Raw genomic sequence first — 25,764 nt, forward strand, 5'->3', positions numbered from 1 at the left:
CCTGTTCCAGGGTTTCCAGGAGACATTAGCACTCGGTGCCAGAGCACAGGGCGTTTTACCTTCCCCCTTGCCATAGGAGGAGCTGGCGGTCCAGGACTTGGCCTCCACATATCCCAGCTCCCGGCAGACGACGTGGGCGGCGTGGATGGAGAAGTCATCATCGCACACAGTCCCCCACTTGCCATCGTAGTACACCTCCACCCGCCCCTCGCTGTGCTTCCTCTTCTGCCCGGCCAGGCGCAGCTGGATCTTGACGTCGGAGGTTGCCTGAGGCTGGTGGTACTCGGGAGCCGGTTGCTGGAAGTACTCGGGGTAGTGGGGCCAGCTCTCGTACTGCGCCAGGCTCAGGCAGGGAAGAAGGCAGAGCACAGCCAAACCACTGCAGAGGCGGGAGCCTCCGTGCCTCTCCATCCCCGTCCTCTGCCGGAGCGCCTCCTGGAGCTGGCACCGGGCGGTTAGGGGCAACAGGCAGGAGTTTCCTGGAAGAGAGGAGAGATGAAGGCTGCAGACCCCTGCAAAACGTCTGGGGATTTCATACTGCTCTGCTTCATGCGTAAAGCTGTTCATTCTAGACTCCAGCCTCCTCTTTTCTCCCACTTTACGTTTCAGCCAGACAGGTCTGTGAATTCCCACCTCCTTCACCCACTCACCTCCCCATGTCTCTGAAATGCTTTTTTTCAGTCGAGCTCCTGGCAGGAAACAGCACACTCAGACTTAATCTGAGGCAAGTGTTTTAAAAGACTATCTTACAGATGTGTGGGCAGAGTTCAGGGAAAGGAACAACGGAGAGGGCGACACCCAGCTGGCAATAGAGGAAAGCTGTTACCACCTCCAGGCTTGAAGGGCCAGGGCGAGAGCTGTCACCAGAACCAGAGAGAGTGGCTCAACTGCGAGGGCCGCCTGTTCGGAGCTGTGGCTTCAGTGACAGCTGGGTCTCAGAGCCAGCCCACAGCAACAGAGGCAGGCAGAATAAATGCCCGAGCTCATTTTCCTCCGGTCTTCTGATCTCTTTCTGGTGCCTCCTATTGGGCAAACCAGCCTGAGTTTAGCTATACCGGTTGGCCTCCTGAGGCACCAGGGATGGTGGAGAGGGAGGGCAGCAGAGAGCATCCCGCACACTCCTCCTTTCTCCTCCCCATCTGTACACTTTCTCCTTCTCCAGGGCCCAGCTCAAGTCCCATCTCCTTCATGCAACACTCCCACCGAAGCAGCCTCCAGGGTTCTCCCTTCCAGGGTGGGCTTATTAGCTAGACATTCTTCTCATCCTTCCCAGACACTTTCATGTCCCCAAGCAGGTTACCAACTTCTTAAGGGCAGGACTTGTATCTCACTCTTCGTTGGCTCCTCCAGAGCAAATATGATAGGATCACGGACACGTTTATTGAAGGAGAGGGTGAGTTAGTTCAGGGACCGGCCCTGGTGAAATGTGGAGCTGGAGGGTGCTGCGTTGAAGAGGCCGTAGTGAGCTCTCCAGGTACTCCCTCTGGGGATGTCAGCTGACCGGATGAAATGGCCTCTTCCAAGCGCCCAGAGGAACACTAGGAGGCTCTGAGTCTGTCTTTACTGGCTCATGGGCTGCTGTTCTCTCTGCGCACACACCCAAACCCTCCTGTGGCGCTGCCTTCAGGCTCCAGGTCTTCAGACATACTTACATGCTGCCCACACACACACCTGATCTTATTATGCCTTAGACTCTGGACCACAAGACGGCGAGGCTGCTGAGTGAGGAGGTCAGAGGCGAAGCCCCCTCAACAGCTCTTACACCGCACCTGTCCTTGCTGAGCTGCCATTTCTGCAAATGGCAGTTCAGAGAGCAGCCCTGAGGCACATCTCTCACCTCAGGGAGGCCAAGGGTGCCCTGGTGACAATTCCATCCCTTTGCATAGTTTCTGTCCCTGAGGGGTGAGGGGGCTTAGACCAGCCTGATTTTTGCACACAGTAGGGAGGCATAAGGCTCACTGCGGCAAACAGGAGAGGGGCCAAGTGGCCTGTCATTGAGCAAAGAAGGGCTGGACAGCAGAGAGAGAGGAGCACAGACTCTGGAGTCAGACAGTCTAGGGTTAAATCCTCATTCTGATAATTACTAGCTGTGCAACCTTGTGCAAATATTTAACCCTCTCTGTGTTTATGACTTATAAACTGGGGATCACAACCATATCTAGCTCACAGCATTGTTATGAAGATTGAATGAAAGGCACGTAATAAGCACTACAGGAGCATTTGCTAAATAAAAATGTAAATTCTCAAGACTGTGGGTACCATACCCAAGTGGAGCCTACTTCCAAGAATTCTGGAGTGAGGTCATAGAGCAAAGGACAAGTACTTAGCCTGCGTACCTTGCTCCTTCCATAATTCGGAGGGATGGGAAGACTATCTTAAAAGGACCGCAGGAATGTTTCATGGAAGAGGAAGCAGACTTGGCATGTGGGGCCCCAAAAGCAAAACCAGGACCAGTAGGAGGGAGCTAAAAGGGGGCAGAATACATCCTATTTTAACCAGGTACAGAGCTCATGGCACATCACCATCAAGGAAAGACCAGATGACTGCCCAGAGCTGCCCAGGAGGGACGATCGAACTTGCAGAGAGGCAGTCCTCGCCTGTCAGGATGGCCAGGCAGTGCCCAGTCCCCCGTGAGGGTGCCAGAGCAGAGACGCCAGTGCTCAAGGGACAGTTGGGACCAAGGACTTCGGAAGGCCCCCCGGTTCCACAGGAGATCCAGCCATCCTCATCCTGTGACTCACAAACAAGGCCAGAAAGTTGTGGGGATCCTGCAATAGCCCCTTTCAGACCAGAGCCTGACAAACCAGCAATGTTGCCTCTGTGTCCTGGACACACTTCATCCCCTTCAAAGTTCACGAGCTCATCTCTGCCTCGCCAGAACCTTGAGGCGTGGGTGGAGGAGGCAAGGATTATGATTCTTATTGTATAAGGGACAAAATCAAGAACCAGAGAGGATTAAGGACTTGACACGAGTTAGTGCAGGCAAAGCCAGAACGAGCCATTCTCAAGCTACCAAAACTTCAGTGATCCACTAGCACATACAAAAAAAAGTCCAAATTCTGCTTAGGACATAGAAGCCTTTACGATCTGGCACATGCCTACATTCCTAGCTTCAGTTCCAATGACACTTCTCCCTGCACCCTCATTCCAGTCTCCACATATCACCTGTCCGATCATATCAGCTATACTTGGTTTAAGTTTTTCCACCTAGATTAACGTGCCTCCATCCCCAATCCCTCCCCACCCCCCCAATAGCATATGTCTCAATCCTTCCCATTCTTCAAGGAAACCTTCCCAGATGCTCCTAATCAGAATGAATGTCTTCTCTGATCCTCTTTGAAATGGCATTTTGCTTGTGCTTTACACTATTATCATGTCAGGCTCTACCAGACCCTCACCCCAGGAGGTAGAAGCCATCTCTTTGTCATTTCTGGCTATGGCAGACTAACTCATATTAGATAAACCTTCCTGCCGAGAATAGCTGGAAAAGGAAGACGAAATACTAAAAGCACATATTTGAAGACAATGGAAAACTATTGGGTTAGCAAGGACTCAGGGAGCCAAGAACCCAGAGAGAGAAGGGAAGTCCAGCAGGTGAGCCTGGTGTTGTGTCTGCTTTTCTCTTTCAGACATCGGCAATTCCAAGGCAGAGGTCCATAGGCTGAGAAGCTAAGCAAAGCTTTAGGCAGCCTCCGAGGACTGAGAAGACAAAAATCTGGGTTCAGAGTCTGCCAAGGAGGAAGGGCCCTGTTAAACAGCTCTAGGACTCAACTCCAGATCCGGGGCACGAGTTATGTCCTACACGTTAGAAAGCTCTAACATCCACATAATTGGAATTTCAAAGGAGAGGAAAGGAAGAACGTATGAAATATTTAAGAGGTAATGGCCAAGAATTATACAAAACGGATGAAAGATATCAAGTCCAAGCAGCTTACAAAGAAAACCACACCTGGGCATATCAAAACCCACCCAGGGGAAATCCAAGACAAAGAGAACATCTTAAAAGCAGCCAGAGTAGAAAAGGAGCATTACCTTTAAAGGAGCAACAGTAAGACTAACAGCTGGACTTCCACGGGAACAGGGAAACAAAGAGAATCCCTGACATTTTCAAAGGGACGAAAAAATAAGTCAATTTAGAATTCTGTAACCATTGGAGAGAATAAAGGCGAAATAAGGGCATTTCAGACAGACCGAATTGGAGAGAATTTGTCATCAGAGGACCCACAAGATGGAAATACTAAAGGAATTTCTTCAGGCCAAAGGAAAAATCACTCTAGATGTTAGTAAGGAGGAATGAAGGGTATGGAAGGGGAAGCTATGTAGGCGGATCTAAATGAAGATCAATTGTGTAAAACAACGTCTTGTGCAGTTTAAAACATAGCTGTCATTAAGATACATGGCAACAGGGGCCGGCCCCATGGCCGAGTGGTTAAGTTCATGCTCCACTGCGGCGGCCCAGGGTTCGGATCCTGGGCATGGACATGGCACCGCTTGTCAGGTCACATTGAGGCAGTGTCCCACATACCACAACTAGAAGGACCCACAACTAAGATACACAACTATGTACGGGGTAGTTTGGGGAGATAAAGCAGAAAAAAAAAGCAAGATTGGCAACAGTTGTTAGCTCAGGTGCCAATCTTTGAAAAAAAAAAAGATACATGGCAACAATAGCGCAAAAGATAGGAGAGGATTAAAGGGAAAGCATTTCAAGGTTCTCGCACCATCTGAGAAGTGGTAAGAGGTCTGTAGTCTATTAGACGATAGCAAGTCTTAATAGTCTTAGATCGGCGGATGTGGCAATCTTTATGATAATCACCATAAGAAGAGTAAAAAACAAAAACGGAGAATGAACAGGTTAATAAAGGGGGGAAATAATGGAATTCTAAAAAATACTTGATTAAGCCAAAATTAAAGCAATAAAGCAGAGAAAAAGTAACACAGAACAGTTATCACAAGTAGAAAAAATAGTAAGATGGTGGATTAAAACCCAAATTATAACAGTAATTACATTAGATGAAATAAATACTCCAATGAAAAGACAAAGATTGTCAGAGTGGATTTAAGAAAACGATACTATTTAAATTTTTTATAAGAGACACAGACATTTAAAGTTAAAATATACAACATACACACACTAATGAAAAAAGAGCTGGTACAAAGTCAGAGAAAGTTGACTTCAAGACAAGCAACATTACTGGTTTGGGAAGGGACACTGTATGATGATGAAAGTGAGTCCAACAGGAAGACATGACTTCTCAATTTGTATACATGGACTCGATATGTGCAAAATAAATATTGCCAGAACAGGAAAAAATAGACAAATCTGTAATTATAGTGGGAGAGCTTACACACCTTTTGTCAGGAGCAGTAGACAAAAAAATCCTTGCTCTGAAGATGTGAACGACACGATTAACAAGAGTGACCTAACTGACAAGTTTCCGTCCACTGTGCTCAACTACAGAGCACAGATTTGCTTCAAGTCCACTTGCAAGATTTACCCAAACGGTGTCCAAGTTGGGTCATAAAGTAAATCTCACCACATTCAACGAACTCACACAGAATGTGTTGCCCAACTACAATAGAATTAAGCTGTAGACCCATAACTAGAAAATCCCCAAATATTTAGAAATGATGTAAAAGGAAATAAATTTATTACAATTAATCTAATTACTATTAGATTACTATTAGTAATCCAATTACTATTAATCTCCACCCAGGTCACATTCCAAATCAATTTACTTGTTCAGCAGACATGCACCGAGCTCCTCTCCACGCTGGGCCTCCCGTGGCACCGCAGACGTGTTCTCTCCGTGGTGCTGATAGGCACTGACACAGTGTTGATGGTCACGCTGCCGGGTGCCGGCAGGAAATCAGTGAATGTTCATAGAGTCAACTACCTGAGCCCGGGTGGCCTGACTTGGAACTCAGGAAGCTTTTCCACTTCCACACTGCTTCTATATCCTCATCTTACAGAAATTTAAGGCAGAAAGTGCATGACTTGCCAAAGGTCACACAGAATGACAGAGCTAGAACTGGTACGAAGCTGACATTATAAAGTGTCTCCTATATGCGGGCACTGTGTATTAATCATGCCTTTTTATTTTCTGTATTTCTGCTGTTTTGACATCTGGGGTCTTGCTGACCCTGTAGAGAGACTATCTTTCCTAGGGCTAGTTGATTCCTAGCGATGATAAAGGACTGCAAACCGGCCAGTTCAGAGCCACACCCTCCCAATCACCTCCTGTATGGGCTCTCACATTCTGGGCCACTGTCCCCCTGCCCTGATCACCCCAGGGTCACAGAGACAGTCCCTATGCCACAGAGCAAGCCAGAATTATTCAGCCAGCCAATCCTAAACCTGCTTACCCTGCTCGCCCTGCCTCACCCCCTCCCTGCTGGGAAACCACACAAAGGCTCTTGCCCACGTTTCCCCTCTCCCTCTGCCCCCTGACCCACCTGGTGCTTCCCCATGTGGCCCTGCATGGCCCACCACGCCTCCTGTTTCTAGGGATCTGTGAGTATACACTTCTTCCTTCATGACAGTCATTTCCGTGTCTGTGTGTCTTACCATTAAAACAAATTCCAAGTACTTTTAAAAACATTATTCTCAACTTTCTGTATTAATTCACCTAATGAGGTAAACACCATTATTATCCTCTGTCAACTGTATTAATTCACCTAATGAGGTATACACCATTATTATCCTTAGGAGGTAGACGAGGCACAGAGAGGTTGGGCAAGTGGCCCAAGGTTGCAGTGACGGTAAGTGGCAGGCCAGGACCTGATCGAGGGCAGCAGGCTGACCTGGGCTGTGTCCTTCGCAGAAATGCTCTGCTGTCCCTCAGCAGCTGCGCCCCAGGCCAGCACTTGCCCACCACATCCGCCAGCCTCTCCCCCACAAGGGAGCCGCAAAGGCCTCCAGACCATCTCTGCACGTCTCAGAAAGAAATGAAAAAAATATGTGGCCCTGCAATATTTTAAAAGAACTCAATCTCTGGATTTGCATTTCTATAAACTGCTCCACTCATCTTCTTGGATTCCACAATCTGTGGGAATGGCCAGTGTTCAACTCCTAAATCTTTCCTAGAAAAATACTCCTGGACTTTTTGCTTCTTTTGTGGGGCCTTCTCCTACTCTTTGCTCTGGGGAATTGTAAATATTTGACCCAGATGCTTCTCTCTTCTTTTAAAAATAGCTTTTATGGGTTTTTTGTTGTTGTCATTTCTTATTGCAAAAGTTATACAAGCTGGTGATAACAATCTGGAGAATGCAGGGCCAGCCCAGTGGCATAGTTGTTTCCTTCATGCGCTGTGCTTCCGTGGCCCAGGGTTCATGGGTTAGGATCCCAGGCTGCGACCTCTGCACCGTTCATCAAGCCATGCTGTGGCAGTGTCCAACATATAAAATAAAGGAAGATGGGCATGGATGTTAGCTCAGGGCCGATCTTCCTCAACCAAAAAAAAAAAAGGAAATCTTGAGAATGCAAACAAGTAAAATGAAAAACGTAATTTGCAATACTGCTGTCAGAGATAACCATTATCAGCACTGTGGTGTATAATGCTTACAGCCTTTTTTCTGTACATACATATTTCCTTTTAAAAATTGGAATCATTTTCTACATACTGCTTTGTAAGCTGCTTTTCACGTTTAACAGTATATTGCCAACGCTATGCCTCATTGACTATTCTTTTACTAGGTTTTTATTACACAGTATCCAAGCCTATGGATGCACCGTAAGATTGAATATTGCTATAGTGCTATAAACATTGTTGAAATGAATATCCTTGTACGTAACACTTTCCACAACCTTGGGATAAATTCCTAAAAGCAAAATTGCTGGGAAAAGGGCTGGTTAAAAGGCAACCCTTCTGGGGGCTGGCCCCGTGGCCGAGTGGTTAGGTTCGCGCGCTCCGCTGCAGGCGGCCCAATGTTTCCTTAGTTCGAATCCTGGGCGCGAACATGGCACTGCTCATCAGACCACGCTGAGGCAGCGTCCCACATGCCACAACTAGAAGAACCCACAACGAAGAATACACAACTATGTACCGGGGGGCTTTGGGGAGAAAAAGGAAAAAATAAAATCTTTAAAAAAAAAAAAAAGGCAACACTTCTGAAAAACTATACTAGAGTCCAGAAAGGCTATATCAATTCACACGTCAGCCAGGAATATGTAGGTTTCCCACAATCTCAAAAATTCTAGCCATGACCATGTTATCAAACCTTTCTCCATCCGATAAGCAGAAAAGAGTATTTTGCTTTAACTAGCACTTCTTTTGCTACTAAGAAGGTTAAACTTGTTCCCCCATACTTAATGGCCCCTGTATTTCTTCTTTTTTGGAAATTACGTCTTCATGTTTTTTATCCTCTGTTCAACTGGATGTTCATCTTTCCCTATCGCTTTGTAAAATTCATTTTTCTCAGTGGCATCCATCCAACCCTCGGGAGGGTAAGCTGTCCGGCGGAAGCCGACGGCCAAAGCAGAGCCTGGGCGGGTGCAGAGCTGAGGCCCGCGCCTCCCTCGCCCCCGCGCGCTCGGGCTCAGCCCCTCCCCGGCGGAGCCCCCAGCCGCTGGGGCGGGGCGGCCTCTGGGAACTGGGTCCCGCTGTTCGCGGCAACTCGTCCTGGGTCCTTTCTCGAGGACAGCCTGGGCCGCCCGCCACCGCGATGGTCCGGTTGAGGACCGCGCCCCCGGGGCGGTTGGGGGGAGGTTCCCTTCGCGGCCCGCAGGCCCAGGGTCGGGGAAGAGCTCCGGCGGGCGCACGCGGCGCGGGGCGCGGCACACGTGAGCCCGGGGGCGCGGGGCGCGCGGGCCGGTGACCCGGTCCCCGAGCTGGACCGCGCGCTCACTCGGCGGCCTCGGCTCCCCAGCCCCGCAGCTGCGCCCAGGCCCCTGCCTCCCGCGGGCCCGGCCGGGTCAGGAGGGGGCGGAGGCCGCCCCAGGCTCCGTGGGAGCGGATGTCCCCTCTCTTCTCACACGGCTCACGCGGGGCGGGAGCTGCTGGTGAAGCGGGACTCGCCTGGCCCCGGGCCTAGCACATGCTAGGCGCTCATTAAAACCCCGCTGGATGAGAACAGCGTGCGGACAGCTCAGCATAGATCCAGCCTCATTCCTGGGAGAGGGGCGGCGGGGACCAGGAGGACCTCGGCCTGGCCCCACTTGGGGGATGAGAGTCACAATTTTGACTGTAAACCGCAGAGAGCTCACAAAGGAGCTGGAAGAGAACCCCAGGCAGCTGGGACTGCGGTTAGGCTGGCACAATGGGCGGCTCTCACCCCTAGAAGGTCATTCCCTCTTCGTCAGCCTTTTTCTCTGTAAAACAGACACGTGGATTCTACCTGTGATGAAATGTATTCAGCTGATGCAGAAGAGAAACTTGGTGACCGCAGCCCCCCATGTCCCAGGAGGTGGGAGCCCCATCTTGCCCCAGCCACCCTCCCGGGTCCCAGCTTTATCACGTCCAGGGGTCGCTTTCATCTGCCTCAGGCGCTCCGGTGAGGCTCGGTCGGGAAAACTCAGAGAGGAGCAGGGTGGTCGACGGTACCAAACCTCAAACGAGAAAGACTCCCTGTGCCTCCTACGTTTCTGTAAGTAATGTCTTGTTTCACAAACGTGCTTCTTCCCGAAGGGATCATTGAAGCCGGTGAAAGTACCATTTTTTCATTGAACAATTTGCAGAGTTGTTGACTGAATTTTGGTAGCCTCTACAATAAAACTTCCCTCTGTGGATTTATCCTCCCAGAGAAGGTGATAAATAAAGGGTTAAGGTACAGAAAAACATGCCCTCCTTTCTTTTCCTGCAAGAATGGAGGGACAGTCAGTATGACTCCCTAGTTCCTGTGAACTATCCCATATTCTGTTCCTATCAGTTCATAGAATCATCACAAATTGTGCTCTGTAAATAAAAAGTTATAATAGTCAATTTTAAAAATCCTTACTGATTACCCTTAACTGAGCACCTGTTCTGGAACGTGTGGAGCCAGCTGCCATGGGAGAGACGCCAGAAATGGGAGGTGCTCACATTCTTGCAGGGTTGGTCCTATCTAGAATGTAAATTCTGTCCTCATTATTCGCCCCTTGTCTCCTGAGTGGGTCCAATCTCTCTATCTGGAATGGGAGAATTACAAGGAGAGAAGTTACTCAAGTATCAAACAGTTGGGCCCAGGCTGTGGGAGTGTTAGGAGGTATGGATGCAAAGGGTCCCTGTGAGTACAATGAGAGAGGTCAGAGCCAGAAAGGACCATGCAGGGCCATGCGAAGGCGGAGGGCCGTGTCCAGGGTCTCGTGGCTAAGGGAGGAAGGGCAGGGAGTATAATTTATATCTCCCGGTTCTCCAGCGCAGGACTCCTCCCACTTCAGCACAAAGGTCAGGAGAGGCTATGAGAGGAGGACGGCTGTGAGCATGGCTGGGAAGGAGAATCAGGGAAAAAAAAGTGGAGCAGCCTGGCCTGGAGCCAACGACGTGATGCAAGCAACAGATGTGGAAATAAGCACTCAGTGCAGGGAAAGAAAAGAGACGGGGTTTGGAACACAGTGTTTGGAAGGTGCTGGAAAAGAAGGACGGATGGGCAGACCTTCAGAGCAGGAGGGGAATTCAGAGTCAGCAAGTCCATCTCATTTCACTTTACAGATAAAAGAAATGCGGAATAAGAGTTTAACGGACTGGCCCAGGGTCGACGGTTAGTACTTGCAGAGCCTCATCTTAACCTTGGGTATCCTGGCTTCCAATTCTATCTCGTATACCAGGCTGCCTGTCTGTCCCTGTCTGTCCTCATTTTGTCTCTCAGCCATGCTCTAAGTTCCTGGATGAGGTCTCTTGCAGAGGACCTGGAAGTATCATTCTGGGTCCCAAGATGCAGCCAAGGACCATGACAAGAGCTCAGGCTCCCCGTCTGTTCCGTAATTTTAACAAGTCCCTGCCACTCCCAGCCTCCAGTTCCTCATTGTGTCATGAGGAGAGTGGGCTAGGATGGGGGAGGTGGGCAGATGGCGACTCGCACGTCAGAGTCAGCTAGCCGTTGATGGCTATCTGTGGTGCTGAGTGGCATTGAGACCCGAGGGGAAAGAGCGCTGGCCTGGATTTGTGATGACTGCTGTGGTCTGGGTGGCAGAGTGGCAGCATGTCTGCTGGGCATTTGCCATCCTAGGCACTGGAGGAACAATCTTAAGAACCTTTCTGGTTCTAAGATTTTATGACTCCACTGGAGTCCTCAAAGTCCTAGGTGAGAAGACTATTGTTAGGAGTCGAACTGGGTTCCCTGCTTTGCTGTGGTCCGTCTTTGTAGGGGCAGACCCCTCCCTCTGTGAGCCCTGGGTCTAGAGCTGGATCTCAGGAAAGCTTCCTCCCCGGCACTCTCACTACAGGACTACCGGTGGATACTCGGCTGCCGAGCCCACCCCAGACCTCCATGAGTGTGTTTGCTCTGCTCCATGGCTGCTCCACCCACATCCGGCTCATCTGCTCTGACGGTCATCTGATACTTGACAGGCCTCTCCACTGTGGTTTGAAAAACAAACTCCACTGTATAGGTCAAGGGCTATTAAAGTGAGTGGACGGCGGGGGCCTCTGGCCTCTTGGCAAGCCTTCCTCCTGGTAACTATTGGCACCGTTGGTTCCCAGGACAGGTGATGTTGGGCATCTTGGAGTCAGAACACAAGGGTCGAAATCCTGTTTTCACCACTACCAAGCTCTACAGATTTGGGGGCAATTTACTTTTAGAGGCTGGATTTCCTCTCCTGATTATGGAAATAACCCTCGTTAAGTGTGTGTGCGTGTGTGTGTGTGTGTGTGTGTGAGAGAGAGAGTTGTGATGGTTAAATGAGATAACATGTGGAAATCCCTAGCACACAGCATAGCCTCATTCACATTCATTCTTTGCTTTCCTTCCTGCCAACTCAGATGCCCTGACTGTGGGGCCCTGTGCCTTGTACTTGGCAAATAGTTATTGAATGAATACTTATCAATTCCTATTCAAATCTTCACACCTTATCAAAACTACCTTTTTCTTCTGACTTGCATTGGACAGCAAGTTGATAAATGCATTCCTTATGAATTTATCGTATTAAGGAATTTAACACATTAAGGAATAAATCAGTTGCCTTTCTAAGGACAGGGCACTTTTATGTTTTAATGAAGAATGCCTAGACATGAACTCTAAGAGTTGAGTTTGCATATTGTGCAATGTTGGAAGTAAGGGCATAGGGTTCCTTGTGAGGAGGTGGACCTTGCCCAGGTCCCTCAAATCAGCTGACGGGGTGTCTGCTTAGGTCTGCAACCCACTCCGGGTAGTAAAGGGCACAGGCAGACGTTGGGGCAATTTACGGGAAATGAAGCCCCCCTGGGATCCATGCAATCTCCCCTAAATGGCCCCTAATCACGTGCTGGACCCTGGCGCCCTGGCCCTCAGGGCCTGAGGCAGTGAGCGCTGCGGACTCTCAGAGGGGGTGCGGGCACCTGCGCTTGCGTCTGAAGGGCCCACGGAGCAGACTCACCAGGAGCCGGGACTCCTGAAGTCCCACTTCCTCTGAGAAGCCTCCTCGGCTGCTTCCACCCGCGGCCTGCCTCCACACACCTGTAGCTGTGCTCGGGGCCCACGGGCGGCGGGCATCCTCTCCTGTTCCCAGGGTGCCAGGCAGCCAAGCGCATCTCATCGCCTCTCTGAGGCCATTTCCAAATGGATGCCAGCCTCAGGGAGGCAGGAGGAGCCCTTGTGGAGCAGCCCAGGAGGCTCCATCTTCAGCATCACAGTATATTAGGAGGTGTTGAGAGGTCAGAGTGCTTTACTTTGTGGGTCTGGTAATTTCGTCGTGCAAGGACTGTGGTGAGCAGCTCCACAGTATTTGCCCCCACCTATGGACGTCTGGACTTTCTTATTCTCTGACTGATTTATGAATTCATTTACCCCACCCTCCACCTTGTTCTAAAAGATGACTTCTACTTTAAACAGCAACCTGGACACCACCTGGGCTGGCCTTGAAGGTGGGATTCTGTTAAAGACAAAGTTATATTTTAAAAAACCCTATATTTATTGATTACTATTCTGTGTCAATTACTGTGTGAAAAGTGCTTCACAGATGTGAACTCCTTTAATCTGGTCTAAACTGGCTCTTCACAATTCAAGCATAATGTGAGCCATATACGTAATTTAAATTTTTCTGGTACTCACATTAAAAAAGTAAAATGAAGCAGGAGAAATTAATGTTAATGATATATTTTATTTAAACCAATATGTCCCAAAGATTATAATTCCAATATGTAATCAATGTAAGAATTACGTATGAGTTACTTTGCATTCTTTACTCATTCTAGTCTTTGAAATCTGGTGCATACTTTACACCCACGGCCCATGTCAGTTGGGACTAGTACATTTCAGGTGCCCCCTGGCCCCATGTGGTGGTGGCTGCCACACTGGATGGCACAGCTCTGGGCAGCCCTGTGAGAGAGGTTCTATCAGCCCGCCTGTTTCCCTGAGGAAAACCCGAGGGATGGAAAGGCTTCGTGATTCTCCTATGGTCACAGAGCTAGAAAGCGATCATGCTGGCACCCAGGCGGCCAGACGCCAGAGCCGACCCCTTCTTCACCAGCCCCTCTTATCCCCGGCACTGAGACGTGTGCACTCCGGTGCAGCCGCATTGCCCAGCGACCAATCAGCTTGAGAAGACTGCTTTGGGTTAAAGGATTTGAGCTTCGCTAAGAAATGTAGTAGGATCCAAATGATTAAAAACAAAAGCCAAAAAAAAAAGCTTGAATTTTAATTGGAATGAAACAAAAGAAAGAAAACCAAACAGAAGCGTGCTATGTGTCTGGCATTTTTTGGTGCCTCATCATGAACAAATATGGTAAATTCTCCTCCTACTCTTCTGGACACTTGATGACATTTGCATTGATGAAGACACATTTCTCCTCCTCACACCTGCTCTTAGTCCTTGGTCAGAGATTTTTATTTCACTAAAGAAATCGAAAAGCCTGGTGGAGACATCTATCTGATACCACGGTTGGGAGAGTTTTTAGATAACAGGAAGATCTATTCTCAGCATTCACCTTTGAAGACCTCTAAGGTCACTGACAGCCCAAGAAGAGTCTATGCCAGGGAGGTTGCATCAGCACCCATCAGGGAAATTCCAGGGGCATCCTCTATCCTGAACACAAGCCAACTGAGTGAGGAGAACATTGCTGCAGCTCGTTCACACATACCAAACCAAGCTCAGGTTTCACCAACCCTCTCCAGGCATGCAGAGGAAAGTTCCACAAAGGAAGGCCCACCTTGGAGAGTATTCTCTTAAAACCTCCTCCGAATGAAGGAATTATTGCAGCAGATGGTTAATTATTCACACAGTTTAGCTCAGGGGTGGGTCATCATCAGAAGGTTCAAGCCAAGATGCGCAAGGACAGCGGTATTTGACTAACAGAAATAAGAGCCAGTACGTGCCAGAAAAATGTTGGCTGTGACTTTGGCTTATCGGAAAGTGGTAAATTATCTCTCCCAGTATTTTCTCACTGGGCTCTTGGCTAAGCAGTTGAGGACATTCTTACATTCAACTCAATCCATTTGAGGATACAGCGTTGACACAGTTGATACTAGTGCAAGCCTTGCCTGCCGACAAGGACACTGTACCGCTAAGGGGTGTCTGGGGGAGACGGGTAAAGAATTCTTTCACATCACTGGGACTCTGGGTTCCAGGCATTCCTGACAAACATCAGCCAGAATCAGGTCACCTTCCCCAAGGGCCTTGAGCAGCCCCTGCATGCAGGGACCCACTCAGACAGCCTGCACGTTTTTCCTCCATGGAGAACAGGCTCGATGTGCTGCCCCTTCTCTATTGCCAGTAAGCAGCATGAACCTGTGGTTTAGAGTGACATAGAATGGAATTCAAATCCCGTTTTTACCACTTCTTAGTCCTGTGAACTCAGGCACACTCAGATCTTCTAAGTCTCAGTATTTCTTCTATAAAATGGAAAATGATACGTGCTTAAAAGCAGCTTTTTTAAGGGAAAACAAGAAACATATACTTTACCTTTCAGGACTGTTATAAAATCAAAGATCACGTTTCTTAAGCTCCTGATCCATAGTAGGTGGTCAAAAAATATCAGGTAAAATATTTTTGTTCAAACAGGCATTACCTGCTAGATTTAAGTCAGGCTGTTCATATGCCAGCGACAATGTTGGTTGATCCTAAGCTACATAATGCAATTGGTTGTATTTAATTTTGATCTTCAGATTTCCCCCAGCGTTCTTTGGGAACTGGGAACTCCCCAGCTGAGCTTAGGGAATTCCTCGTGGACTCAGCTCTTGCAACAACTTACTTGAAAACCAGAAACATACATTTGCTCCAAAGAATACACAGTATTGGAGAAAAGCTTAATTACCTACGTAAAAAGGTGTCTTCACATGTGCAGTATAAACTGGGTAGGCGCTAATGCTGACTTCACGGGAGGGTGTGCTTCAGGAGAGGCAGTATCTGCAAATAAGACGTTTAAGCGGGCTTACCTCAACCGCTGCTTGCTGGGCTTGCTGGGACCGGGGGCGCAGGGTGTGGTCAGAGGGGGAGGCAGAGGTTCTAAACCCACACCTTGCTCAAGTTTCTCCGTTGATCATGAACAGTGCTACTTCGACTGTCTGAAGAGCATCTTTAGCTCTGGAGGATATCTTTAGCTCTGGCGCACACGTCGCCTCAGGAACTTTCCAGTACATTATAGAAACAGCGATTTCTATGATTCCAGGAGTGGCATTGTACTGATAATGGATAAATACCTGAAAACCCTTTACTTAATTTTGACCCAAAAGGCCTCCAAAAGGGAAAGGAGAAAATGTAAAACTGGGACTTCCAGCGTCCTTTTCTGAGGCTCGTACTTTGAGAGCCGAATCCTTCTGCCTGGGAAGAAAGATGAAAGGCCTACTCCAAGATCTCTGAGTCCCAAGATCTCCTTGGGGCTGCTCAAATGTTCTTCTTCTCCCCAGAGCAGGCCTGTCTGGATCACTTCTCGTCTACCCGGAAAAGGCATTCTGTGCTGTAGAACTTGCCGGCCTAAGAACATTCCTGAAAGCCAAGTGGTTATTGACGTCCCCCGTGTGTTCTTCAAAAGTAGGACAAACGTGGCCTCTTACAACTGACACCTCACTCTGTGGCACCCAGGCAAAAAATGCCCAATACGACGGACTGATGCCTAGTCAACAGCAAAGGCACACACAGAGTCGGGGGACACACTGAAAATTATGCACTATTCCTGCAGAGTGCACTTAGCAAAAAGCACAGCTCTTACACAAGCTGATCCGCGTAACTGTTCCCACTCCCCCAGCGCACCAACCTGGCCCTCTGGGGCATAGGAGCCTCCTAAAGCAGCCTCCCTCGGGCTCCAGCTCTGCGTGACTAGCCTCACAGCTTCTGAGGCACGGTAGGTGGGGAAATGATTCATTCCTCCCAGCACTTGCTCCACATCTTGTGCTCTGGAGCTCCCGTAATGGGCCTCCTGCCCCAAACGGGAAGCATCACATAAACAACCATGCCACTCACTCCCCAGCCAGGAGCAGTGGCCCACGATGCAAAGGGCACTTGCTTAGTGTCATTGAACAGCGCAGCATGGAGCTCAGCTGAATTCTTCCTCCCAGACAGAAACACTCTGCCTAACGTCTCTGCCAGATGTCAGCATTCAGATTTGGGGTCAGGGGTTGGGGTGGGGGCCATCTCCTCCATCAGACCCTCCCCTGCTGCCAGGGACTCCTGCTGAACCAGCCAGAGTGATGAATGGGCCTCATTCACGGCCAGAGTGCACCGCAGAGAGCCCACCCCAGCTGTGGTCTGGGTGCTGCTTCTGGCCACACGTGGAACACATTCCTTTGTGGAGGAAGGCTATCTTGGGTGAATGGAGTGTGCTCAGAGAAAGAGGGAAGCGGATGGGGGACGAGGGGGCCTTCTGAGCCACCTCAGACAAGAATGCAGACTTCGACACCAGGCTTGGCCAAGGCTGGTCCACTTGGCCCCTGGCCAAAGATTCCGGCTCAGTCCCATCTATTTCTGGCCACAGAGTGGGAATGTTCGGGCACAGGGAAACGGTGAGAAGGTAGGCATACAGCACGGAATTTTTTTCCACCCCCAGAAAGAGGCTTTTGTCAGGCATGATTTGTTGTGATGGACCAGGCTTCCCCACAGTCCACCCCTGGCTCTGGGCGGAATCTCACTTTGACCAATGTGTTTCCTGGGGAGGCTGAAGGCACAACCTCATACACTTTAAAAGGTGCCTGCTGGAGACGCTTGGATTGGATCAGAAAGAAAAAGCCAAATAAATAATGTTTGTAAGAGACACATCTTATCTCTAGAGCAAGTAGCCCATAAAGGAGGGGCAGGAAAAACCCACAATCAGTGCAGTAGCTGGCAGGCAACGCTGCCACGGTGGCAGAGGAGACAGAGTGAGGCAAGGATGCCCACTGGGTTCAAAGTAGCCAGCCCCAACCCCAACCCCTAAAAAAAAATGGAGAGAGGGTTTGACTACAGGAGAACACATCACAATTGAAAGAACATGGTGCTGGTATCAGAGAATGGTCCCGGGTTCAATCTGGCTTCTGCGAATGGAAAAGGGTCTTAGGGTCTTAGTGGGTTACAGAAGAAGTATCGAGTGCCCAGTATGGTGACCACTCACAGTGATGCTCAATGAGTGGTAACTATTATAATTATAAAAACAGCAACAACCTGGAAAAGTTCCAAGAGGAGTGTCCCTTCACACACTGACTGCTCTTCACACCCCACTCGGGTAACAGACTTTAACCATCCTCCGACCCCCTCCACACTCTCAGACACGCTGTTTCCCAGGGCTACAGTCAGTAGCCAAACTGGTCTGAATTTCCATGCCACTTTGAAGGAGATGTTAAAGTCCATAAAAGACAGGCAGGGGAGGAGAAGAGGAGCAGGGCCAGACGGGTGAGCACACTCGGTACGCACTCCAGTCACTGCAGACCCGCTCAGTGTTTCCAGGAAGAGGTGTGGTTAGAGATGGGGCCCACTTCGTACAGACTCCTGGAGGGGGCGTGCCGAGGGTTGGTCCAGGCACAGACACTGAGGGAGGGAGGGGCTGGGATAGTGGGGGTAAGAGGAGCAGGGGGTAGGGAGGGGCGGGGCAGGGAGTCCTATGCTGGAGGGTGGGTAAAAGCCAGTTTTTCTAAGAGACGGCCTCTCAAAAGCAGCCAAGGAGGCACCTTCTGAGCTCATTTCCTAAGTTCTCAAGCCCTCTCTGTTTTGCTTCCCGTGTGTCTCAGGTAGGGCTGGTCATAGCAGGACTCACCCTTAGCTTTGTACACCTCTTGTGTCTCCAGAAGCTTCCAGACCAGGCTCTCCTCCAATCAATGCAACCTGGGCCAGCAGTCAGTTCGTCAGGCCTGAGCTCCTCAGACGAGAGCTAGACTCAGAGGGCCCAGGGAAAGAAGGAGCCGCTGGCATGGGCGCCACAGCCTGATCTTTGGCTTGTCTGGAAATGTCTGGCTACATGGGGGAGGCGGGTAGGAATGCTGCTGTGAAGTTTGCTAAGACCCTGTTATCTGGGATTCCGCTGTCCATAGAAGCACCGGCTCCCTCCAGACGCCCAGTGAGTGACAGCAGCAGGCACCAGCTGCCACGTCACCAAAGCTGGCCGGGCTCGGCTGCACAATGCCAGCTGGTACTGTCGCTGGTGATCATTCCTCGAGATCACAGCATCCGCAGAGTACTGGCGTATACAGAGACCTACAGGCTCTTGCTCTTACTGAGGGGACAGACCTTCTCAGCTACCTTTGGAGCAGACCAATATCTTGGGTGCTGATCATAAGTCTTTTCTGGGCCTCCTTTTAAGAATGATTCTAATATTCTTACTGTATCTCCAAGCATGGTATGGCTCCCACTGGGGGATACAGGATGCCTCCACACTCTTTAGCAGGACACACACTGGCTTCAGCCTGCAACCCCGAGCTCCAGCCATACTGACCTGAGTGCATGTCATTCTGTTTCCACACTACCCTGCCTTGGACTTGCTGTTCCCTCTTCTAGGACACCATATATCCACCTCCTGAGCACCTACTCTTTGTTTAGGAATCTATCCACATGTGTAAATAAAAAATCCTAAGGAATCTACTAAAAGACCATTAGAATTGATAAAAAAAAAAGCTCAGCAGGTTACAGGATACAAGATCAATATACAAAAATTAACTGTTTCTACACACTTTCAAAGAATAATCCAAAAGTGAAATTAAGAAAATAATTCCTCTTATAATAGCATCAAAAAAATACTTAAGAATAAATTTAACAAAAGACATGCAAAATTTATACTCAGAAAACTATAAAACATTGTTGAAAGAAATTAAAGAAGATCTGAACAAATGGGAAAACATCCCATGTCCTTGGGTTGGAAGCCTTAATATCGTTAAGATGAGAATACAAAGCGACCTACAGATTCATCACAATCCCAGGAGAATCCCGACTGACTTTTTCATGGAAATTGACAAGCTGATTCTAATATTCATACCGAATTGTAAGGGACACAGAATAGCCAAGACAATTCTGAGAAAGGAGAACAAAGTGGGAGGATTCACACCTCCCAATTTCAAAAGGTACTACAAAGCAAGGGTAATCAAGACAGCATGGTACTGGCACAAGAACAGACATATAGATCAATGGCATAGAATTGAGAGTCCAGTAATAAACTCATACATCTATGACCAATTCATTTGGACAAGGGTAACAAGACCAATCAATTGGGAAAGAATTGTCTTTTCAAAAAATGATGCTGGAGTAATTGGATAGACACATGTAAAAGGAAGAAGTTGGACCCTTACCTCGCACCATTTACAAAAATTAATTGAAATTCAAAATGGATCAAAGAACTAAATATAAAAAACAAAACTATAAAACTCTTAGAAGAAAACGTAGAGGTAAATCTCCATGACTTTGGATTTGGCAATGGTTTCTTAGGTATGATACCAAAAGCACAGACAACAAAACGAAAAATAGGTATATTGGACTTCATCAAAATTAAAAACTTCTGTACATCAAAAGACACTATCAAGATGCTCCATGAACCAGGCAGCAGTAGCTGGGGTAGGAAAAAGGCTGTATTTATTATATTGCTTGCATGTTTGTCTCCCTCCTGAGACTGTAAACCCCTTGGTGACGCACACATTTCTGGATCTCCTGTGCCGAGCACAGGATAAATATTGAGTAAATGTGATGTGAACTGAGAAAAAAAAAGACACTATCAAGAAAATGAAAAGACAACCCACAGAACGGGAGACAATCTGTGTAAATGATATATCTGATATGGGGCTAGTATCCAGAATATATAAAACTTCTTACAATTCAATAACAAAAAGACAAGCCATCCAATTTAAAAATGGGCACAGGACCTGAATAGACATTTCCCCAAAGAGGACATACAAACGGTCAACAAGCACATGGACAGATGCCCAGCATCACTAATCATTAGGGAAACGCAAATCAAAGCCACAACGAGATACCACTTCATATTCACCAGGATGTCTATAATATTGTTTTAACAGTGGGAAAAAGTAGGTGTTGGTGAACACGGGGAAAAATTGGAACCCTCATGCGTTGCTGGATGGAATGTAAAATGGTACAGCTATTGCGGAAAATAGTTTGGCAGTTCTTCAAAAAGTTAGACATAGAATTACCATATGACCTAGCAATTCCATTCCTACTTATACACCCAGGAGAATTGAAAACAGGTGTGCAATTAAAAACTTGTACACGAATATTCATAGCAACACTGTTCGTAATAGCCAAAAGGTGGAAACAACCCAAATGTCCACAAATAATGAATGGATAAACAAAATGTGGTGCATCCATACAATGGAACATTATTGAGCCATAAAAAGGAATGAAGTATGGTCACATGCCACAACATGGATGGAACCTGAAAACATTATGTGAAGTGAAAGAAGCCAAACCAAAGAGACCATATATTATATGATTCCATTTATATCAAATATCCAAAACTGGCAATATGGAGACAGAAAGTCGATTAGTAGCTGTTTAGGGATCAGTGGGAGAGAAGCTGGCTATGGCTAAAGGGTACAGGATTCTCTCTGTGGTGATGGAATGATCTCGCATCGACTGTGGTGACGGTTACACATATCTGTGAATACACCAAAATCCACTGAATTGAACACTTCAAATAGGTGAACTGATTGGTATCTGAATTACATCTCAAACTGTTAAAAAATGAATCTACTTAAATGACACTTCAGTTTAGTAGTATATATTTATAAAGCATTTGCTATATGACTTAGGCACTGAGAATTCAAAGATAAACCTGACATGGGTTCTGCCCTCAGGAGTTCACCGTATATTTAGAGAAGCAATAAGGTACAGAAATAGAACCGGGAAGGCAGTGATACAACTGAGGATGAGAAACAGGGAAAGCTTTAGACAGTTGACACCTGGGCGGATTTTGAAGGAAAGTTAAGAGTTTGACAGGTGGCGGGGGGGAGGTGGGGGGCAGACCATTCCAAGCAGGTCTAAAATAACACAGGGTGTTCTGGAGTGTGTGTGGTTCAGAACTGCAAGATGAAAAGTGAAAGTGCTGGGGGAGTGGGTGTGGTCAGAAGTGGAAGAGGTGAGGTTGGAGAAGCAAGCAGAGGGCCATGAGGAAACCTGAAAGTCATGCTAAGAAATGTTGAGTTTTCCTTTGGGGTGAGCCAATGAAAGGTAGGGAGGAGGGTGGTGGACGCAGAGCTGTGATCTAGAGCAGAAGTCAGCAAACTATAGCCCATGGGCCAAATCTGTAAATAAAGTTTTATTGGAACACAGTCATATTCATTTCTTTAGTAGTTATCTATGGCTGCTTTCCTACTGAAACAGCAGAGTTGACCATTTGCCACGAAGATGGTATGGGCCTGTAAAGTCTAAAATATTTATCTGGCCCTTAGAGAAAAAGTGCACCAACCCCTGCTCTAGAAAGATCACTGTGGCTACAGCATAAAGGACGTTTTGACACAGGTTAAGACCAAAAGGAAAGGAGGCCAGTTAGGGTACCAGCAACTCTCCTGGCAACAGGTGACGCTGGGGAGACGTCATGATGCAATGTCATGGCGTTGGGGTAACAGATAACATAGGGGGTTGGTGGTGGGGTGGAGCGGTGGGCATGGCTTTGACAGGTGCAGGGAAGAAAAAACACTTGGGAAAAATCAATTTAGGAAAATCAAGAGTGACACTGAAACCTATTAGAGATGTCACAGGCTTTCACTGATGTCTAAATTTTGGTTTTTCCTTCTTAATCATTAAAATGGCCCCTAAATATCATATAGCAGAGTGGTCTCGACAGAGCACCCGAATTCAAGGCAGCTTAAAAGTATTTTAAACAATTCTTCCTACCATTTGGTTCTGGGCATGCTAGAGCAACTCCAGGTAGCTTGAGGGACGGTCTTCCCCTCTTTGTGGGCAGCAACAAGCCCAAGCCCCCCAGATTCTTTGGCTGTGCTCTAAGGCTGCTGTTGGCACCGGGTGGGCTCCATGGGGTTGGGTGCCAGGCACCAGAATATTTTTCTTGACTGATAACTTATTTTTAAATACACATGTCAAATATTGCATCTTTTTAATTTTTGCATCTCCTACAGTGACTGGCAGAGTGTCTGGCACATAGAAAGTCACTAATCAACCATTTTAGTTAAGAAGAGAGAGAGGACCAGAAGGGGAGGGAAGGAGGGAGGAAGGAAGGAAAGGGAGGCAGGAAGGCAGGACACGGCCACAGAATTTTTCACTCAGGCTGAAATCTCATGCCCCAGCAGAAGCTGACAAAAGAGCGGGAGTTCTCCAGGTGGACGCAAACCTCCTTGGGCCAGGAGAGCCTGGAAGAATGACACTTAGTGACGTTGTGCTCATACAGCTGCAGCTGCAAGCCCCAAACATGTCGCACTAGCTTCCTGAGATGTTTTAGGGAAAGAAGGTGCTTAAATCGCACAACTCATCCTTCCAGATTATAAACTGTGTTTTTAAACATCTCTTTCAAACCACGTCGCAGTAGAGAAAATACACATCCAATCTCCAGACCTGAAGCAGCCGCACGCAGGCAGGGAAATTGTCTGAAATCTCCTGCTGTACCTTTAAATCGATGCACTCTGGTCATGTTCTATTCCTGATCTAGGTGGGAGCCACAAGGGTATGTTCATTTCGTAAAACGTCATCTAGAACAGGTATGTGCACACCCATGTTCACAGCAGCATTATTCACAGTAACCAAAAGGTGGAAGCAACCCAGGTGTCCACTGATGGATGAAGAGATACGCCAAATGTGGTCTATACATACAATGGAATATTATTAGGCCTTAAAAAGGAAGGAAATTCTGACGCATGCTACAACATGGACAAAACTTGAAGACAATACATTAAGTGAAATAAGCAAGTCACAAACAGACAAATACTGTATGAGTCCACTTATATCAGGCACCTAGAGTAGTCAAATTCATAGAGACAGAAAGTAGAATAAAGTTTCCTGGGGCAGGGTGATGGGAGAATGGAGAGTTAATGTTTAATGGGCACAGAGTTTCATTTTTTGGAAGATGAAAAAGTTCTGGAGATGGATGGTGGTGATGGTTACAGAACAGTGTGCATACGCTTAATGCCACTGAACTTTACACTTAAAAATGGTTAAAATAGGGACCAGCTCAGTGGCATAGCGGTTGAGTTTGGTGCACTCTGCTTTGGCAGCCTGGGTTCACAGGTTTGGATCTCAGGCGCAGACCTACACCACTTGTCAGACATGCTGTGGTGGCAACCAACATATAAAGCTGAGAAAGACTGGCACAGATGTTGGCTCAAGGCTAATCTTCCTCAAGCAAAAAAAAAAGAGGAAGACTGGCAACAGATGTTAGCTAAGGGCTAATCTTCCTCAGCCAAAAAAAAAAAAAAAGGTTAAAATGGAGAGTTTTATGTTATGTATGTTTTACCACAATAAAAACAAAAACAAAAGTTCATCCAGGTGTTTGCATAGGATTGGTGCCATTTTACCTATGGATGGTATTCTTGGGCGGGGGGGGCGGTTTACTTTAAAAATGTACCTTACACAAGTTTATATTTGTGCTTTAGAAGAGTTCTAGAAATATTTAGAAAATTCTCTTTCTTACTAAATCTTTGAGTCATGCAGGTACTTTGGGAAGCTGTGCTCTGTTCATCCCAGGACATCAATGGCACTCAAGGACAAGGGTGGGGGTGGGGGGAGTTCATGGATCCAAGTTCAGGAAGGACAGTAGAAAGCAGCTGTCTGAGCAAACGAAGCTGTTCACAAGTGATGGACATGTTATCTTCTCATAAAGTGCATGCTGTATAGGCAGGCGGCATGATTCTCCCAGAAGACACTCTTAACATTATGTTGGCGACTCATCAAGGAAGACACGTGGGAGACGTTGCCAGGGACATCCATGGGGCCAACCTGTGTCTGTTTGTCAGAGATTCCGACAGTGAAAAAACCAAAAAGAAACCACCATTTGCATATAACTTTATAATATAATTTAAAGGCATCTCAAGTGAAGAGATCAAGAAGCCCTGGGCAAGAAGAACTTATTGACCGTGATCCCACCCACATCCTCAGGATGGGCTGAGTCCGTTCTCGCTCTACACCCGTATTTGCCACACACAACTCGCCCAGGTAGATTGTTTCTGCCAAGGGAAGTGCAAAAGATTTCTTAAAAGTCTGGATGCAAATCTTATCTAAACTGTCACCATCATGCTTTATCACCCTTGAAGCAGTGGCTATTCTGAAAGGGTGGTCTTGGCATCTAAAGACTTCACTGGCACAGGTGGCGGGGAAGACCAGCCAGCACACCTGGCCGAGCTGTGTTCCCTGCCAGGCATGCACCACGCTCAACAGCAGAGGACAGCTGGAATGACGAGGAGGAGACGGTCTGAAGACTCGCCTCAACCTAGACACGGCTGGAGACTTAGAAGGTGAGCAGAGCATTGCTGTGGCTGTGTCTCTGTCAACGTCTGCTGGGCTCTCCCTTTTCTGGCCGACAATTGCTAGTCCTGCTGACTCTGTGGCCTGCAGCCGGGCAGCCTCTGGCCTCTTCATCTGAGGCCTCATGGCCCACCCAGGGTCCAGAGTGCAGGAGGGTCTGTGGGACACCACCCTGCAGACTGACCACAAGGTCTTTCTCCCGAGGGAAATGGACAATGGTAATTACAGGCTGTTCTTCAGAACCCAGGCAGCCCTGGGAGTGAGGAACCATACCTCTTACAATCCCAAAACTGTAAAAGGAAGGAAGCAACTGCAGCTGCTGACGTGGAATCACCTAGAAATTCCACCCCCACGGAGCTGGCCTCCTAGCTAAGGGGAAAGAGAACTTGTGGCTGCCAGAAGACAGTGTGGCTTCAGTTTAATGCTTTGACCCTTTTGAGTTCCTGCAGTTGGATAACGGGATTGGAGCAATCAGTGTCTCTGTCCCTAACCAGCTGTTTTATGGAAGGTCTGTTCGTTCTGTCTATTTCAGGGCAATGAACTTAAGAGCAGAAAATCTAGGAGTCAAGAAATAAAAGAGTCCATTTTCCCACACAGCCAGCCAAGGAAAGAGAATTCTGACTCATGAGTCTCATTAATAAGACGTAAAAATGATTTATCGCCCTATTTCAAAGCAGAAAAACACAAGTAATGAAAACGCTAAAAGTAAAAAGGTCTGGTCTTCTACTGCCCACCAGACAAAGGCAGAATAGACATAGCTGTCCATCGATGAAGGACTTCAGAGGGAGGCCTCTTCTCTGTCACAGGATAGGAACCTCCGACTTAGGATGCCAGCTGCC

At 47.8% G+C, this 25,764-nt stretch overlaps 1 protein-coding gene across 9 annotated transcripts in view; it reads right to left on the reverse strand.

Moving 5' to 3' along the window:
* Positions 1–25,764, reverse strand: part of LOXL2 (lysyl oxidase like 2) — an 89,659-nt gene that overhangs the window by 60,499 nt on the left and 3,396 nt on the right. For 6 of the 9 annotated variants that reach the window (XM_001914854.6, XM_070256068.1, XM_023636163.2 and 3 more), the window contains exon 2: positions 60–479. In XM_001914854.6, coding sequence (XP_001914889.4) covers positions 60–411 — 352 coding nt within the window. In that variant the 5' untranslated portion in view covers positions 412–479. Of the gene's footprint in view, positions 1–59; positions 480–15,365; positions 15,458–25,764 lie in introns of all 9 variants that reach the window. The other 3 variants (XM_070256064.1, XM_070256072.1, XM_023636162.2) reach the window with 1 other exon arrangement.

This window comes from Equus caballus, chromosome 2 (assembly GCF_041296265.1).
Source record: "Equus caballus isolate H_3958 breed thoroughbred chromosome 2, TB-T2T, whole genome shotgun sequence".
Taxonomy (NCBI): domain Eukaryota; kingdom Metazoa; phylum Chordata; class Mammalia; order Perissodactyla; family Equidae; genus Equus; species Equus caballus.